Source organism: Nycticebus coucang, chromosome 14 (genome assembly GCF_027406575.1).
Source record: "Nycticebus coucang isolate mNycCou1 chromosome 14, mNycCou1.pri, whole genome shotgun sequence".
In the NCBI taxonomy this organism is placed as follows: Eukaryota; Metazoa; Chordata; class Mammalia; order Primates; family Lorisidae; genus Nycticebus; species Nycticebus coucang.
Window position 1 is genome coordinate 18,278,337 of NC_069793.1, and position 16,896 is coordinate 18,295,232.

Consider the following 16,896-nt stretch of genomic DNA (forward strand, 5'->3'; position numbering starts at 1 on the left):
AACTGAGCAGGATTTTTGCAAAAACTGGGCTGGAAAAGCTAATAACAGGGTCCAAAGACTGAACCTAATCAAAAAAGGGGCTCAGAGGAGCCTACCTAAAGTTTAGTCAGGGAGAGATTTCCATTACCCATTGTAGGCCCAGAGTGGAGGTTTTCTAAATATATTTCAATTTTTCAGGATGTCCAAATGTAGGCCCCAGAATAGCACCTACCTCCCCCATGTGTGGCAAGGTCAGCACAGACAGGACAGTCTCTCTCCCAGCTGGGGTTCTTGACTCCTATCAGACAACTCTGAAAAGTGGGAATTTGGGGTTAGTAGTCCCAGTGCTGACAGTGACCTGATGTATGACCTCCAGCCTGTCACTTAACCTCTCTGAGCTGACATCTGCTTATTTAAAACTGAGAACGGTAGGCTCGGTGCCTGTAGCACAGTGGTTATGGCACCAGCCACATGCACTGAGGCTGGCAAGTTCAAACCTGGCCTGGACCAGCTAAACAGCAATGATAACTGCAACAAAAAATAGCCAGGCATTGTGGCCGGCACCTGTAGCCCTAGCTACTTGGGAGGCTGAGGCAAGAGAATTGCTTAAGCCCAGGAGTTTGAGGTTGGTGTGAGCTGTGACGCCACAGCACTCTACTGAGGGTGACATAGTGAGACTGTGTCTCAAAAAAATAGGTGGTGCCCCTGGCTCAAAGGAGTAGGGCGCTGGCCCCATATGCTGAAGGTGGCTGGGTTCAAACCCAGCCCAAGCCAAAAACTGCAAAAAAAAAAAAAAAAAACTTGAGAATGGTAATTCATTCTGTCCACACAGCAGTTTTGAGGGAATAGAATAAATTACTACTACCTATGGAGATGCTTTGTCATTTGGTGTGAGCAGTTTCAAAGGTTGTTACTGAAGAAAAACTGTCTACCTTCAACTGCATTCCAAGAAAACCACTGCACAGATTTTCACCAGGTTTAGAGGGTATTTGTGATGGTTTGACTTAAAATATAAGCAACATGGTTTAGATGAAGTTCATTTTATGGTTTTATTTTCACTTTGTCCTCCTCAGTACAGTGCTGTGGCATCATACCTCAGAGCAACCTCAAAGTCTTGGGCTCAAGGGATCCTCTTGCCTCAGCCTCCCTAGTAGCTGAGACTGCAGGCGCCTGCTACAATGTCCAGCTATTTTTTTTTAGACACGGGGGTCTTGTTCTTGGTCAGGGTGGTCTCCTGAGCTCAAGCAATCCACTCACCTCCACCTCCCAGAGTGCTGGGATTAGATGAAGTTCATTTCAGAGGCCCTGGGGCTTACCTCAAGCGGTAAGAGGGATTCTGGAGTAGCAGACACAGGTACAACAAATGAATCTCTATTACCCAAAGAGATCTGCCCTATTTACTGAGATACTAACCTCGACAGGGAAAACAAATGATTGGAGACATGAGTCATAATGTATTTAACTGTAGAGGAGGCTTGTCAATTGAGTTCTTCCCACGTGGACATTTCTATGGAGTCTGCTTCCGAGGTTAGCAGCAGCAGCAATTTCTCTTTAAAACTGGTTAATGGGGCGGCGCCTGTGGCTCAGTCGGTAAGGCGCCGGCCCCATATACCGAGGGTGGCAGGTTCAAACCCGGCCCCGGCTGAATTGCAACCAAAAAAAAAATAGCCGGGCGTTGTGGCGGGCGCCTGTAGTCCCAGCTACCCGGGAGACTGAGGCAAGAGAATCGCTTAAGCCCAGGAGTTGGAGGTTGCTGTGAGCTGTGTGATGCCACGGCACTCTACCAAGGGCCATAAAGTGAGACTCTGTCTCTACAAAAAAAAAAAAAACTGGTTAATGATTCTCTCTGGTAAAACTGGGTAGCCAGCTTGTATTTAAATAATAACTCTAAAAATGCAGGCTGAGGAGACATGGCTTTTTGGCCGTTTGCACACGGCTGGCGTATGTTGTTTATGATTTGGGAGGCAATGTTACGGTACAAATCCTCTTTGAATACGCCCCACTGCAACCCACTTCCAGGTACCGGCCAGATTAAAACTACATTTCCCAGAGGCCCTCGCGGACCCACCCCTCCTCCCTCCCTCCCCTTCCGATTCCATCCAGGCCCCGCCTCCAACGCGCGGAGGTAACGGCCCCTGGCGCCGGATATAAACAGGACAAGGGCGGGAACGTTTCGCGAGTGAGGGTGGGGCCTGTGGCCCGGCTCTGTCTTTAGTGTCTGAGAAGCAGATTCGCGGCGGCAGCGCGGTTGGAGCTAATCTGGTACAGTCAGGATTTGCGGGGAGAGTTTCGCCACTAGTAAAGAGAAGACGTTAAGAAACACGGCATTAATCTGTCTCCGCGGCTCCTGCCCAGTTGCCTTTTCTGCCTTCTCCTCCTGGAAATGAATCTGCAGCCGACTCTCGAGAATCCAGTGACTCGGCAGGAGAAGATGGCGACCGTGTGGGATGAGGCTGAAGTGGGCACCGGGAGAACTGGGGGGCCGGGGCCGGGGCCTGCTATGGGACGCCCTTGGCGGGCGGGGAGGGGATGGCTGGGATCAAGGTCCGGCCTGGTCCTGGGGTTGGGGTCGCTTGGGATGTCCGCCGGGGTCCTGACTCATTCATTGTGTTTATTACGGGCTGGGAAACTGAGGCTGTGAGTTCGTAGAACTCGGGATGCCTCTCCTGAGTAGAAGTAAATGAGTAAAATATATAAATTCAATTTTTTTTAAACAGCAGGATGGAATCGGGGAGGAGGTGCTCAAGATGTCCACAGAAGAGATTATCCAGCGCACACGGCTGCTGGACAGTGAAATCAAGGTGGGTGCACAACCCCTGCACAGGCCGTGGAGCCCCGGCAGGACGGGCCTTGGCCGGCCCAGTCGCCTCTCCTGCCTCCTTCTCAGCCACCCTGGGGAGACGTGGGGCCCACAGCTTCCTTCTTGGACTAGGAAAAGAGAAATAGTTAACTAACCGTTAAAAGGGATAAGAAAAGAGATGGAGGGGTGGGAGATCAGGCCTGAGATGAGAAGTTAACAAACTGCCTTTCCTAACAAAAACTCTAAGTATTCCTCTCAAAAATCCTTTTATTAAATTCCCATTTTACAAGTGAGTAAACTGAGACTCAGAGAGGCTTTTACTGTGGCAAACTATCCAGTCCTTCCTGAGAAGCAGAACCTAAAACCTGTATTTGCCTAACTCAAAGGCATCCTCTTCCAGATACTACAACTGCTTTACCAAGAGGCTTCCAGACTGGCCTCTTGTTTTAACTTCTGCAGGATGTGGACACAATGAGTCTGGACTTTCAGAGAGCCTTAGAGCTGGGTGAACAGATGTAGAAGGTTACCCTGGGCAGTCCTTAGCTCACCAGTAACAGGACTCTAGCATAAGCTGAGCCAGGACTTGCTTATCAACTCATCCTCATCCCAGATCATGAAGAGTGAAGTGTTACGAGTCACCCATGAACTCCAAGCCATGAAGGACAAGATCAAAGAGAACAGTGAGAAAATCAAAGTGAACAAGACCCTGCCATACCTTGTCTCCAACGTTATCGAGGTGTGTGTGTATGTGGAGGGGAAGAGGGGGTTGGGGACAGCATGGGGTGGGGCCATTAGGGAAAGAATGGGTAGAGATTTTGAGGCCAGATTGCATTATAAAGCTATACCTCCTGGTGCTCTTTTCCCTAGTGTGCACTTCTAAGAGGAGATAGAGGCCTTGCAGAAGCCTTGGAAGTCTCACATGTTTCTTTTACTGTTGGTTATTCTTCCTTAGGGGTAGGTGAGCCTTGTGCAGAAAAGCAATAGGTACACAGAGATCTTGTCAATTCTCAGGGCTAGTTGGAGGAGGGATGTAGCAATGGCCAGCCCTGCAAGTGTTAGGAATAGTCTTGGCCCAGAAATCACAGGGCTTTAGGGAATTCAAGGCGCTGAGCTTTTTTTCCTTCCCAGCTACTAGATGTTGATCCAAATGACCAAGAGGAGGATGGTGCCAATATTGACCTGGACTCCCAGAGGAAGGGCAAGTGTGCAGTGATCAAAACCTCTACACGACAGGTGAGGGTAGTGCAATAATGGGAGAACAGAGTACAGCGAAGGGCGCATGTGGAACAGGACTAGGGAACCTTACTGAGGAAGCTCAGTGTGCATCTGTAATTTTTCCTACAGACATACTTCCTGCCTGTGATTGGGTTGGTGGATGCTGAAAAGCTGAAGCCAGGAGACCTGGTGGTGAGTGGGCCTGAGCCCAGCCCAGGGCTTTTCTAGCCAAGTTTCTCCCACCCTACTGCTGAGTCCCTTTTCTGGCTCCAGGTCACTGTTAGCTCTGAATCTCAGAGAGCAGCAGATTCTTTCTAATTGCTCTTTGGTTCTTGTGTTGCCCAGTCCTGTATCTTTCCTTTCACTCTATAGACACCTGTCTCCCAGCCAGTTAGGTAGGCCTTGAGCTGGGACAAATCTGAAGGCCTGTGCTATGTCCTCAGGGTGTGAACAAAGACTCGTATCTGATCCTGGAGACCCTGCCCACAGAGTATGACTCACGGGTGAAGGCCATGGAGGTGGATGAGAGGCCCACAGAGCAATACAGTGACATCGGGGGCTTAGACAAGCAGATCCAGGAGGTGAGGGAGGCCCAGCAGTTGCCAGCAGCCTCATCAGCCTTTCAGTTTCTCCATGTGATTGGCCACAGCATGTCCCCTAATGTGTCTCTGGTCCTCATAGCATCCTAGGGGGGTAAGGAGGGGTGGGGTGCTGTGTGACAGGTGCAGAGGGGTTGAGTGACTTGCCCAGGTTCATTGAGAGTTAGCCCCAGAGCCAGAACTGGAACTTTAGCTCCTGATTTCTGGCCCAGTGTCAAGGATCATATCCTTGTGATCCTGGAAAAGTCATAGCCAGCCTTGGAGCGAGTGAGCAGATTGGGGCTGAAGCCATTAAGGGCTAGACTATAGGAGCCCTCAGGGCTTCATCTTCTCACTCAGGACTTCTTCCTGGCAGCTGGTCGAGGCCATTGTCCTGCCAATGAACCACAAAGAGAAATTTGAGAACTTGGGGATCCAGCCTCCAAAGGGGGTGCTGATGTATGGGCCTCCAGGGACGGGGAAGACCCTTCTGGCCCGGGCCTGTGCTGCACAGACTAAGGTGAGTGCTTTGGGAGGGATTAGGAGGACGCAATGAGAAGTGAAGCCCTACCAAACAGCCTCAAAGGGGCCTCTGCCTTTGGCCTAACTCTACCAATACCTCCCCTCCAGGCCACCTTCCTAAAGCTTGCTGGCCCCCAGCTGGTGCAGATGTTTATTGGGGATGGTGCCAAGTTGGTCCGGGATGCCTTCGCCTTGGCCAAGGAGAAAGCTCCATCCATTATTTTCATCGATGAGTTGGATGCCATTGGCACCAAGCGGTAAGGGAGTGTGGGAGAATGGCCAGGGGGTCTTGTGGTAGGCCCTCAATTGTGCCAAATTCCAGCTCTTTCTCACTCTGCTCACTCCTCCCCCGGTACAGTGGCTCCTCTACTCTTGGGGTTCTCCTTCCCTACATTCACTCCTAACCACCCTTCCTGCTTCCTCAGCCATTCATTCTCCTCACAGCCACCAGCATGTTACTTTCAGAACAGAAATCTGGCCACCTCACTCACATGTGCTCACAGTTCCTTACCCAGACAGATCCTATTAAAAGTTCTTGTGGGCAGCACCTGTGGCTCAAGGAGTAGGGCGCCGGCCCCATATACCAGAGGTGGTGGGTTTAAACCTGGCCCCAGCCAAAAAATAACTGCAAAAAAAAAAACAAGTTCTGTGTTGGTTTGGCACCCATAACTCAGTGGTCAAGGTGCCAGCCACACATGCCCCGAGGCTGGCAGGTTCGAAACTGGCCTGGGCCTGCCAGACAACAATGACAGCCACAACAACAAAAAAAAATAGCTGGGCATTGTGGTGGGCGCCTATAGTCCTGGAGACTTGGGAGTCTGAGGCAAGATAATCGCTTAAGCCCAAGAGTTCTACCGAGGGCAACATAGCGAGACTCTGTCTCAAAAAAAAAAAATTCTTCCTGTGCCTTCCTGTTGCTCCTTGGGATAAATGCTCGCTTTGCCCTGGCCTGCAAGGCCCTGGGAGTGGCTGCTCCTGCGCTCCTTTGGCCTCATCCTCTACCTACTCGTTTCTCTGGACTCCCTCCATAGTATCTCCTGGTTGTTAGGCCCATTCTGGCCCTTTTCTTGTCCTCTACTGGTTGCTTTCCTAGCCACAGTGTTTTTCAGCCTTCATGCCTCAGCTTCAGGGTACTTCCTTGGGGATACCCACATGGACTCATTTATGCTTTTGAGTCTGGGTTAGATCCCTGTATTTCTGTAAGCTTTAGTTCAGTTTGATAGGCTTGGTTTTGTTCACTGTTTCGTTCTCAGCACAGCACCTGATCTCAATACCTCTTCAGTCTCTGAGTGTGGGAGTCCATAATTAGCAACACCTTTTATCTGCCTGTCCCTGGGCTAGGTACCTCACGTCGAGTGAGCCATTTCCCTGTCTTGAACAGGTTGGGTTAGGCTTTTGGTGGGTGAAGAAGGAGAGGGCTCTGCTCAAGCTGTGGTCTCATCAGTGTGTCCTGGGCCTTCTGTGTACCCCAGCTTTGACAGTGAGAAGGCGGGTGATCGGGAGGTACAAAGGACAATGCTGGAGCTTCTGAACCAACTGGATGGCTTCCAGCCTAACACACAAGTAAAGGTGAGTGTTACCATCACTTCCCAGATGAAGTACATGAGGCTTAGAGGTCACCTAGCTTGAGAGTGGTGGAGCCAGAATTTGAGTCTGTCTCCAACATGCCCTGCGTCTCATCTACACCCTGGCTACCTCCAGGTTTTGTGACCAGGACTGTGCTTGTCTGTGAATGCCTTGCTCCTCAATTCAAGTTGGTGTTTCTCTCCTTCTTCAGGTAATTGCAGCCACTAACAGGGTGGACATCCTGGACCCTGCCCTGCTCCGCTCAGGCCGCCTAGACCGCAAGATCGAGTTCCCAATGCCTAATGAGGAGGCCCGGGCGAGAATCATGCAGATCCACTCCCGAAAGATGAACGTCAGGTGAGCAGGACAAGAGCAAGGCACTGAGACTTATAGAACAGCATCCTTGTTGCCGTTCTTCATACTGAGCTTCCTATCCCCCCAGACCATAACCTACCTATTCCCCATGGACACACAGTGCTGTTCCACACAGTTGCCCAGTGTAGAATCTTGCTGGGGCCCAGGCCCTAATTCTGGTTGCCCTACCCCCACTGCCCCTATCTGAAGGTATATAGGCCAGGGGAGCTCAGATTCCCAGCCTCCCACACCCTGGCACATGAGCATAGCTGAAGGATGGCCCAGAGAATCTAACCAGGGACCAGGCAGACCTGAGTTCAGATCTGTGTGACTTTGAGCAGGTGGTGTAGCCTCTCTAAGCCTCAAGTTTTCTGATTTGAGACTTGAAGGCAACAGCTCAAGTCTCATACCATGGGCTGTGGTAAGGATTAGATGTGATGGCACAGAGTGCAGTGAGGACAGTATCAGTGTTGTGCTGATGCAGGGTTGTTCTGCTGGGGGAGTGTGAGACCATCTTTTATCTCCACGTTCTCCTGTTTCCTTGCCTAAGGCTGAGCTGGTCCCTAAAGTCTCAGATTTCTAGAAAGCTAGACCTCAGGCTAAAATTTCCTGGCCTGACCCACTTTAACGTTTTTTTTTTTTTTTTGAGGCAGAGTCTCACTCTGTTGACCAGGTTAGAGTGCCATGGTGTCATAACTCACAGCAACCCGAAACTCCTGTGTTCAGGCATTTCTTCTGCCTTAGCCTCCAAAGTAGCTGAGACTACAGTTACCTGCCACAACGCCCAGCTAATTTTTCTATTTTTAGTAGAGACAAGGTCTCACTTTTGCTCAGGCTAGTCTGGAACTCCTGAGCTCCTGAGCCCAAGCAGTAATCGACCCGCTTTGGCCTCACAGAGTGCTAGGATTACAGATGTGAGCCACTGCACCTGGCCCCACCTTAACTTTTTAACTTGCTTACCTCCAATCACAAGACAAATTGACTTTGCTGCTTTATGGCAGGGGTGGGAAAACATTTGCCCTTTCTCCCACTCCCCAGAACCAACTGAACCTGTGGTATTTGTCCTTTCCCCAGTCCTGACGTGAACTATGAGGAGCTGGCCCGTTGTACAGATGATTTCAATGGGGCCCAGTGCAAAGCTGTGTGTGTGGAGGCGGTGAGTGGCCAGGTCGGGTGGGTGGGTTGCTTCCTGCCTTCTTGCCCCTTCCCTGGACAGGATGGGAGCATTTGGCTAGTGGAGACAGCTGAGGCGAAGAGGCTGAGAAGGTCCAGGCCTGGGGACCCAGGCTGGGGTGGAAGGAAGCACCTAGACTCTGTCTGTCTGACTGCAGGGCATGATCGCATTGCGCAGGGGTGCCACGGAGCTCACCCACGAGGACTACATGGAGGGCATCCTGGAGGTGCAAGCCAAGAAGAAAGCCAACCTACAGTACTATGCCTAGGGGCACCCTGGCCTGCCCTTGGTTTCTTGGTGGTTAAAATGTGTAATAAAAGATGGTTTTGGGTCCCTGCCACTGGCTGTCTCACCTTCCCTGGGCTTTGGGGGAGGAGTTGGGGATATGCAGGAGGCCCTTCCCCCAGGTGCTATAATCCTGGAAACAGAGGTGGGCCCCAAACCCATTGTCAGGGTGAGGCCCACCGCTCTGGGGGAGTTGGGGGTTCCACAGCTGTTGCCTGGTGCCTTTAGATCTCCCCCTCCCAAATCCCTGCGAAGCCCTTTCTCAACATTTCCTGCTCTCTCAGAGCTTTCAGAGGCTTATGGCCCTGCAGTTCCTGAATGAAAGGCCTAAATAAACTAGAAGCCAGCCTTATTTTTGCATCTTGGTGCTCTGGTGTGTGTCTTTGCTACATTGTAAAGCCAGGCTTGGGTCTTTTTTTATTTTTATTTTTTGAGACAGTATCATTCTGTCACCCTGAGTAGAGTGCTGGGGCATCATAGCTCACAGCAACCTAGAGCTCTTGTGCTCAAGTGGTCCTCCTGCCTCAGCCTCCCAAGTAGCTGAGACTACAGGTACCTGCTACCACAGCTGGCTATTTTTAGAGATGTGGTCTCATTCTTGGGTAGGCTAGTCTCAAACTCCTGAGTTTAAGCAATATGCCTACCTTAGCCTCCCAGAGTGCTAGGATTACAGGCATGAACCACCACACCTGGCAGGCTTGGGACTTTGATCTGCCCAAAGTCCTACCTTGTTTCTGGCCCTGGGCTTCCTGTTTCTCCATTCACTCCCTTAACTCTTTCTGCCTATTTCTTCTGGCCAAAAAAAAAAATCAGCCTTGGGCAGGATCCACTCTGAGAACCCTTCTAGGCCTGACTGTCACACTATATTCTTGTGCTCCCCTCCCCATTCTGCCATCCTGTCATCAGGCCCCACATTTTTTTTTTTTTTTTGAGACAGTCTCCCTGTGTCACCTTTAGTATAGTGCCATGACGTCACAGCTCACAGCAACCTCCCAACTCTTGGGCTTAAGCGATTCTCTTGCTGTAGCCTCCCAACTAGCTGGCGCCCACCACAGTATCTGGCTTTTGTTGTTGTTGCAGTTATTTTTTAGCAGGCTTAGGCTGGTTCAAACCTGCCAACCTTGGCAGGGGGGTTTGTGGCCAGTGCCCTAACCACTCAGCTATGGGTGCTGAGCCAGGCCCCACATCTTGTCACAGGTGCTTTAAGATCTTATTGGTGTTCCGTGCACCACTAACCTTACCCAGTTAGTGAGTTGCCACTCACTGAGGGCTCACTCTGGGCCACGTGCCATGTAAGTCTTAATATATAATCTTACCCATTACTGGGATAACCACTAATGTTTAAGCAATTAGGATGACATAACTATTAGGTGACACAGCTGGGAGTAAAACCCAGGACTGGGAATGAAGCCAATCTAGTGGCCCCATGTCTGGCCCTTCAAAGTGATAGCCCTGATTGGAACAATCCAAGATAGCGGCCAAGTAACAGCTTCCCTGCAACAGGGCATGGTGAGTCTGGGGAGATGAGACTCCAGGCACCTCTGGGTTGTGGAATCTGCCTATGATCATCCCTTTGAGGATACAGGGAGCCAGCAAGGGACTTCTGGACCCCAAGAGGAGGACAAAAACTGGAAAACTGGCAAGTGGTTGCGTGTGTTCAATTGACCCAATCCTGGCAGCAGTGAGACTGCAAACAAGAAAGGCTTTACCTGTGAACTGTTACAGTGTTTTTGGACTTGGAACTCAGTTGAACTGCCTTGGGGAGAGCTTGAGCAGGAGTGCAGAGAACTTTGGGCATTGTCTAGGGCTCCAGACTGAGCCGCTGAGCCAGACGGAGCTAATAGTGTTCAGCTGTGGGCTGCAGGGAGCCATTATGAGAGAACTGCCCTGGCAAGCTCCGCCCTCAGGATCAGGCGGGAGCTAGTAACCTAGTGACTGAGCAGCCTAAAGGCGGGGATTGAGCTGTCTTACAGCCTTAACCCTCAGGGGCAGAGTGAGACCGGTTTTGGCACACTGGGGCCTTGGGCTGTTGCCCTGGGTAGAGTACCATGGCATCACAGCTCATAGCAACCTCAAACTTCTGGGCTTGGCCCTGCCTGGAACTCCATAAGAGTTGTACCGCAACCCCTGACCCATGACCGTGACCCACACCCACTGGGCCTCCGCATGCCCTTAGCAGGAACTGCAGGAGCCATGCAATCCTGCGTCCTCCCTCCTGTACCCTCCCTGCCTCCACACCAGTCTGCTCGTCTGGCCAGGGACTCTGGTAGCAGCGTGCCCTCTGGAGCCCTCCCTGCCTCTGTGCAGAGCTCTTCTGGCCAGAGACTGCTGGAGTCTTGGGCTCTCTGTGCCAAAGTTACTGGGCACCAGGCACTCCCAGAACCGTGCGCACCACCTCCCGCCCAGTTTCTGGATCTGGGTGTGTCACACTCCGGAGCTCTTCCACGACCAGAACTCCCTGGCTGGGGCATCCCCAGAGGAACTACACAAGGTCACTCCCTACAAAGATCCAGCAACAATAGAGTGATCCCGCTGGGGTCTAATCTTGGAGAGACACCTCCCCAACTCTGAGGATGGCCAGAGGCAACGGTGAAAAACAATCATGAGGCAAAATCAACAGAAAAACTCTGGCAATATAAATAATCAGAGTAGATCAACTACCCCAAGGATCAATGGTGCAGACACAGCACAAGATCCCATGCACAAACAAATAGCTGAGATGTCAGCAATCGAATTCAGAATCTGGACAGCAAATAAGATTGAATTAGAATTCGAAGCAGTAACCCAAAAGGTATCTCAAGAATTCAACAAATTCAAAGACCAAATGACCAAAGATTTTGACACATGGAGACAAGAAGTTGCAGCCCTCAAAGATCTGAGAAACACAGTAGAATCCCTCAGTAACAGAATGGAGCAAGCAGAAGAAAGGATTTCTGACACTGAAGACAAAGCATTCAAATGCTCCCAAACTCTCAAAGAGGAAGAGAAATGGAGGGCAAAAACAGATCACTCTCTCAGAGAGCCCTGGGATAATTAGAAGAAAACCAATATTCGTCTTCTAGGGATCCCCAAAAGTGATGAAGTGGCTTCGCAAGGCACAGAGTCTCTTCCCCATGAGATTATGAAGGAGAACTTTCCAGACATGCCAAGAGATTCTGAAATTCAGATAGCAGACAGTTTTAGAACTCCAGCATGACTCAACCTGAATAAGACATCCCCCAAGACACATCATAATCAATTTCACTAAAGTTAATATGAAGGAGAAAATTCTGAAAGCAGGCAGATGAAAGAAAACCATCACCTACAAGGGCAAGAATATTAGAATAATTGCAGATCTCTCTGCTGAAACCTTTCAAGCTAGAAGAGGTTGGTTTAGGAGACTTTTAATCTCCTAAAACAAAATAACTTTCAACCCAGGATCCTGTACCCAGCTAAACTGAGTTTAATTTATGACAGAGAAATTAAATCTTGGAGGCACTTCAATGACATTCACATGTTGAAGAAATTTGCCATAACTAAACTAGCTCTCTAGGATATTCTCAGACCTATCCTCCATAAAGACAGCGTAATCCTCCACCACAAAAGTAAACTCACCCAGAAAATTTTGATCAAATTCCAACTTCCACAGTCACAGAAGGATTAAAAATGTCCACTGGACTCTCAAAAGACTTATCAATATTCTCAATTAATGTGAATGGTTTAAACTGTCCTCTAAAGAGGCACAGGTTGGCTGACTGGATACAGAAACTCAAGCCAGATATCTGCTGCCTACAAGAATCACATCATACATTAAAAGACAAATATAGACTCAAGGTGAAGGGATGGTCATCTATATTCCAGGCAAATGGAAAGCAGAAAACAGCAGGCGTTGCAATCCTGTTCGCAGATGCAATAGGCTTTAAACCAACCAAAATAATTAAGGATAAGGATGGACACTTCATATTTGTTAAAGGTAATACTCAATATGATGAGATCTCTATTATTAATATTTATGCACCCAACCACAACGCACCTCAATTTATAAGAGAAACTCTAACAGACATGAGCAACTCGATTTCCTCCACTTCCATAGTAGTTGGAGATTTTAACACCCCTTTAGCAGTGCTGGCTAGATCCTCCAAAAAGAAGCCTAGCAAAGAAATTTTAGATTTAAACTCAACCATGCAACATCTGGACTTAATAGACATCTACAGAACATTTCATCCCAACAAAACTGAATACACATTCTTCTCATCAGCCCATGGAACATACTCCAAAATCAACCACATCCTAGGCCACAAATCTAACCTCAGCAAATTAAAAAAAAAATAGAAATTATTCCTTGCATCTTCTCAGACCATCATGGAATAAAAGTTGAACTCAATAACAACAGGAACCTGCATACCCATACAAAAACATGGAAGCTAAACAACCTTATGCTGAAGGATAGATGGGTTATAGATGAGATTAAGAAGGAAATCACCAAATTTTTGGAGCAAAACAACAATCAGACACAAATTACCAGAACCTCTGGGATACTGCAAAGGCAGTCCTAAGAGGGAAATTTATAGCACTGCAAGCCTTCCTCAAGAAAACAGAAAGAGAGGAAGTTAATAACTTAATGGGACATTTCAAGCAACTGGAGAAGGAAGAACACTCCAACCCCAAACCCAGCAGAAAAGAAATAACCAAAATCAGAGCAGAATTAAATGAAATTGAAAACAAAAGAATTATGCAACAGATCAATAAATCCCAAAGTTGGTTTTTTGAAAAGATCAATAAAATAGATAAACCTTTGGCCAACCTAACCAGGAAAAAAAACAGTAAAATCTCTAATTTCATCAATCAGAAATGGTAACGACGAAATAACAACAGACCCCTCAGAAATTCAAAAAATCCTTAACAAATACTACAAGAAACTCTACTCTCAGAAATATGAAAATCTGAAAGAAATCGACCAATACCTGGAAGTTTGCCACCTACCAAGACTTAGCCAGAATGAAGTTGAAATGTTGAACAGGCCTAGATCAAGTTCTGAAATAGCATCAACTATACAAAATCTCCCTAAAAACAAAAGCCCAGGACCAGATGGCTTTGCGTCAGAATTCTACCAAACCCTTAAAGAAGAACTAGTAGCTATTTTTTTTTTTTTTTTTTTGTAGAGACAGAGTCTCACTTTATGACCCTGGGTAGAGTGTCATGGCATCACACAGCTCACAGCAACCTCCAACTCCTGGGCTTAAGCGATTCTCTTGCCTCAGTCTCCCGAGTAGCTGGGACTACAGGCGCCCGCCACAACGCCCGGCTATTTTTTTTTTTTTTTTGGTTGCAATTCAGCCGGGGCCGGGTTTGAACCTGCCACCCTCGGTATATGGGGCCGGCGCCTTACCGACTGAGCCACAGGCACCGCCTGAACTAGTGCCTATTTTACTAAACCTCTTCCAAAATATAGAAAAAGAAGGAATATTACCCAACACTTTCTACGAAGCAAACATCACCTTGATCCCCAAACCAGGGAAAGACCCAACAAGAAAAGAAAATTATAGACCAATATCACTAATGAATATTGATGCTAAAATACTCAATAAGATCCTAACAAACAGAATCCAACAACACATCAAAAAAATTATACACCATGACCAAGTGGGATTTATCTCAGGGTCTCAAGGCTGGTTCAATATACATAAATCTATATATGTAATTCAGAACATAAAGAAACTAAAAAATAAGGACCATATGATTCTTTCAATTGATGCAGAAAAATTCTTTGATAATATCCAGCATCCCTTCATGATCAGAACACTTAAGAAAATTGGTATAGGGTAGCGCCTGTGGCTCAGTCGGTAAGGCGCCTGGCCCCATATACCGAGGATGGCGGGTTCAAACCTGGCACCGGCTGAACTGCAACCAAAAAAAAAATAGCTGGGCATTGTGGCGGGCGCCTGTGGTCCCAGCTACTCGGGAGGCTGAGGCAAGAGAATCGCTTAAGCCCAGGAGTTGGAGGTTGCTGTGAGCTGTGTGATGCCATGGCACTCTACCGAGGGCTATAAAGTGAGACTCTGTCTCTACAAAAAAAAAAAAAAAGAAAATTGGTATAGAAGGGACATTTCTTAAACTAATAGAGGCCATCTACAGCAAACCCACAGCCAATATCATATTGAATGGAGTGAAATTGAAATAATTTCCACTTAGATCAGGTACCAGGCAAGGTTGCCCATTGTCTCCATTGCTCTTTAACATTGTAATGGAAGTTTTAGCCATCGCAATTAGGGAAGAAAAGGCGATCAAGGGTATCCACATAGGGTCAGAAGAGATCAAACTTTCACTCTTCACAGATGATATGATCGTATATCTGGAAAACACTAGGGATTCTACTGCAAAACTTTTAGAAGTGATCAAGGAATACAGCAATGTCCCAGGCTACAAAATCAACACCCATAAATCTGTAGCCTTTATATATACCAACAATAACCAAGGCGATAAAACAGTCAAGGACTCTATTCCTTTCACAGTAGTGCCAAAGAAGATGAAATATTTGGGAGTATACCTAACAAAGGACGTGAAAGACCTCTACAAAGAGAACTATGAAACTTTAAGAAAAGAAATAGCTGAAGATGTTAACAAATGGAAAAACATACCATGCTCATGGCTGGGAAGAATCAACATCGTTAAAATGTCTATACTACCCAAAGCAATATATAATTTCAATGCAATTTCTATTAAAGCTCCATTGTCATATTTTAAAGATCTTGAAAAACTAATACTTTGTTTTATATGGAATCAGAAAAAACCTCGAATAGCCAAAACATTACTCAGCAATAAAAACACAGCAGGAGGAATCATGCTACCAGACCTGAGACTGTACTGTAAATCGATAGTGATCAAAACAGCATGGTATTGACACAAAAACAGAGAAGTAGATGTCTGGAACAGAACAGAGAACCAAGAGATGAATTCAGCTACTTACCATTATTTGATCTTTGACAAGCCAATTAAAAACATTCAGTGGGGAAAAGATTCCCTATTTAACAAATGGTGCTGGGTGAACTGGCTGGCAACCTGTAGAAGATTGAAAGTGGACCCACACATTTCACTATTAACTAAGATAGACTCTCACTGTATAAAAGATTTGAACTTTAGACATGAAACTATAAAAATACTTGAAGAAAGTGCAGGGAAAACTCTTGAAGGAATCGGGCTGGGTGAATATTTTATGAGGAGGACTCCCCAGGCAATTGAAGCAGTATCAAAAATACATTATTGGGACCTCATCAAACTAAAAAGCTTCTGCACAGCCAAGAACATAGTAAGTAAAACAAGCAGACAGCCCTCAGAATGGGAGAAAATATTTGCAGGCTATACCTCTGATAAAAGTCTAATAACCAGAATCCACAGAGAACTCAAACGTATTAGCAAGAAAAGAACACGTGATCCCATCTCAGAGTGGGCAAGGGAATTGAAGAGAAACTTCTCTAAAGAAGACAGACGCATGATCTACAAACATGAAAAAAAGCTCATCATCGTTAATCATCAGAGAAATGCAAATCAAAACTACTTTGAGATATCACCTAACCCCAGTAAGAGTAGCCCACATAACAAAATCCCAAAACCAGAGATGTTGGCGTGGATGTGGAGAAAAGGGCACACTTCTACACTGCTGGTGGGAATGCCCACTAATACGTTCCTTCTGGAAGGATGTTTGGAGAATACTTAGAAACCTAAAAATAGACCTGCCATTCGATCCTATAATTCCTTTACTATGTTTATAATACCCAGAAGACCAAAAATCACAATATAACAAAGACATCTGTACTAGAATGTTTATTGCAGCCCAATTCATAATTGCTAAGTCATGGAAGAAGCCCAAGTGCCCATTGACCCACGAATGGACCAGCAAATTGTGGTACTATGCAGCCTTAAAGAAAGATGGAGACTTTACCTCTTTCATGTTTACATGGATGGAGCTGGAACATATTCTTCTTAGCAAAGTATCTCAGGAATGGAAGAAAAAGTATCCAATGTACTCAGCCCTACTATGAAGCTAAATTATAGCTTTCACATGAAGGCTATAACCCAACTATAGCACAAGACTATGGGGAAAGGGCCAAGGAAGGGGAAGGGAGGGGGGAGGTTAGAGTGGAGAGAGGGTAATGGGTGGGGCCACACCTACAGTGCATCTTAGAATGGGTACAGGCGAAACTTACTAAAGGCAGAATACAAATGTCTACATACAATAATTAAGAAAATGCCATGAAGGGGTGGCACCTGTCCCATATGCCGAGGTGGCGGGTTCAAACCTAGCTCAAGGAGTAGGGCGCCGGTCCCATATGCCAGAGGTGGCGGGTTCAAACCTAGCCCCGGCCAAAAACCACAAAAAAAAAAAAAAAAAAGAAAATGCCATGAAGGCTACGTTAAACAGTTTGATGAGAATATTTCAGATTGTA

General features: G+C 47.2%; 1 protein-coding gene across 2 annotated transcripts; it reads left to right on the forward strand.

Annotated features, from left to right (window-relative positions):
* The first annotated feature begins 2,176 nt into the window (after positions 1 to 2,176).
* On the forward strand, positions 2,177 to 8,521 carry PSMC3 (proteasome 26S subunit, ATPase 3). Of its 2 annotated transcripts, none has more exons than XM_053560792.1 (12): positions 2,177 to 2,437; positions 2,697 to 2,780; positions 3,390 to 3,515; positions 3,908 to 4,012; positions 4,124 to 4,186; positions 4,438 to 4,575; positions 4,949 to 5,092; positions 5,203 to 5,351; positions 6,567 to 6,663; positions 6,872 to 7,017; positions 8,089 to 8,170; positions 8,346 to 8,521. In XM_053560792.1, exons 1-12 carry the CDS (start codon positions 2,363 to 2,365, stop codon positions 8,454 to 8,456), a joined length of 1,320 nt encoding a protein of 439 aa, XP_053416767.1. In that variant the 5' UTR covers positions 2,177 to 2,362; the 3' UTR covers positions 8,457 to 8,521. The 2 variants fall into 2 exon arrangements, with proteins under 2 accessions (XP_053416767.1, XP_053416768.1); XM_053560793.1 differs by having other exon boundaries at positions 2,182 to 2,437; positions 2,700 to 2,780.
* The last annotated feature ends 8,375 nt before the right edge of the window (positions 8,522 to 16,896 follow it).

What these genes read in the sequence shown, in the direction of transcription:
- PSMC3 (XM_053560792.1), top strand. Translation starts at nt 2,363, where the DNA reads ATGAATCTGCAGCCGACTCTCGAGAATCCAGTGACTCGGCAGGAGAAG. An exon ending in AGCCTAACACACAAGTAAAG is followed by an intron (nt 6,664 to 6,871) that starts GTGAGTGTTACC and finishes CTCCTTCTTCAG; the next exon opens with GTAATTGCAGCCACTAACAG. An exon ending in TCCCGAAAGATGAACGTCAG is followed by an intron (nt 7,018 to 8,088) that starts GTGAGCAGGACA and finishes TCCTTTCCCCAG; the next exon opens with TCCTGACGTGAACTATGAGG.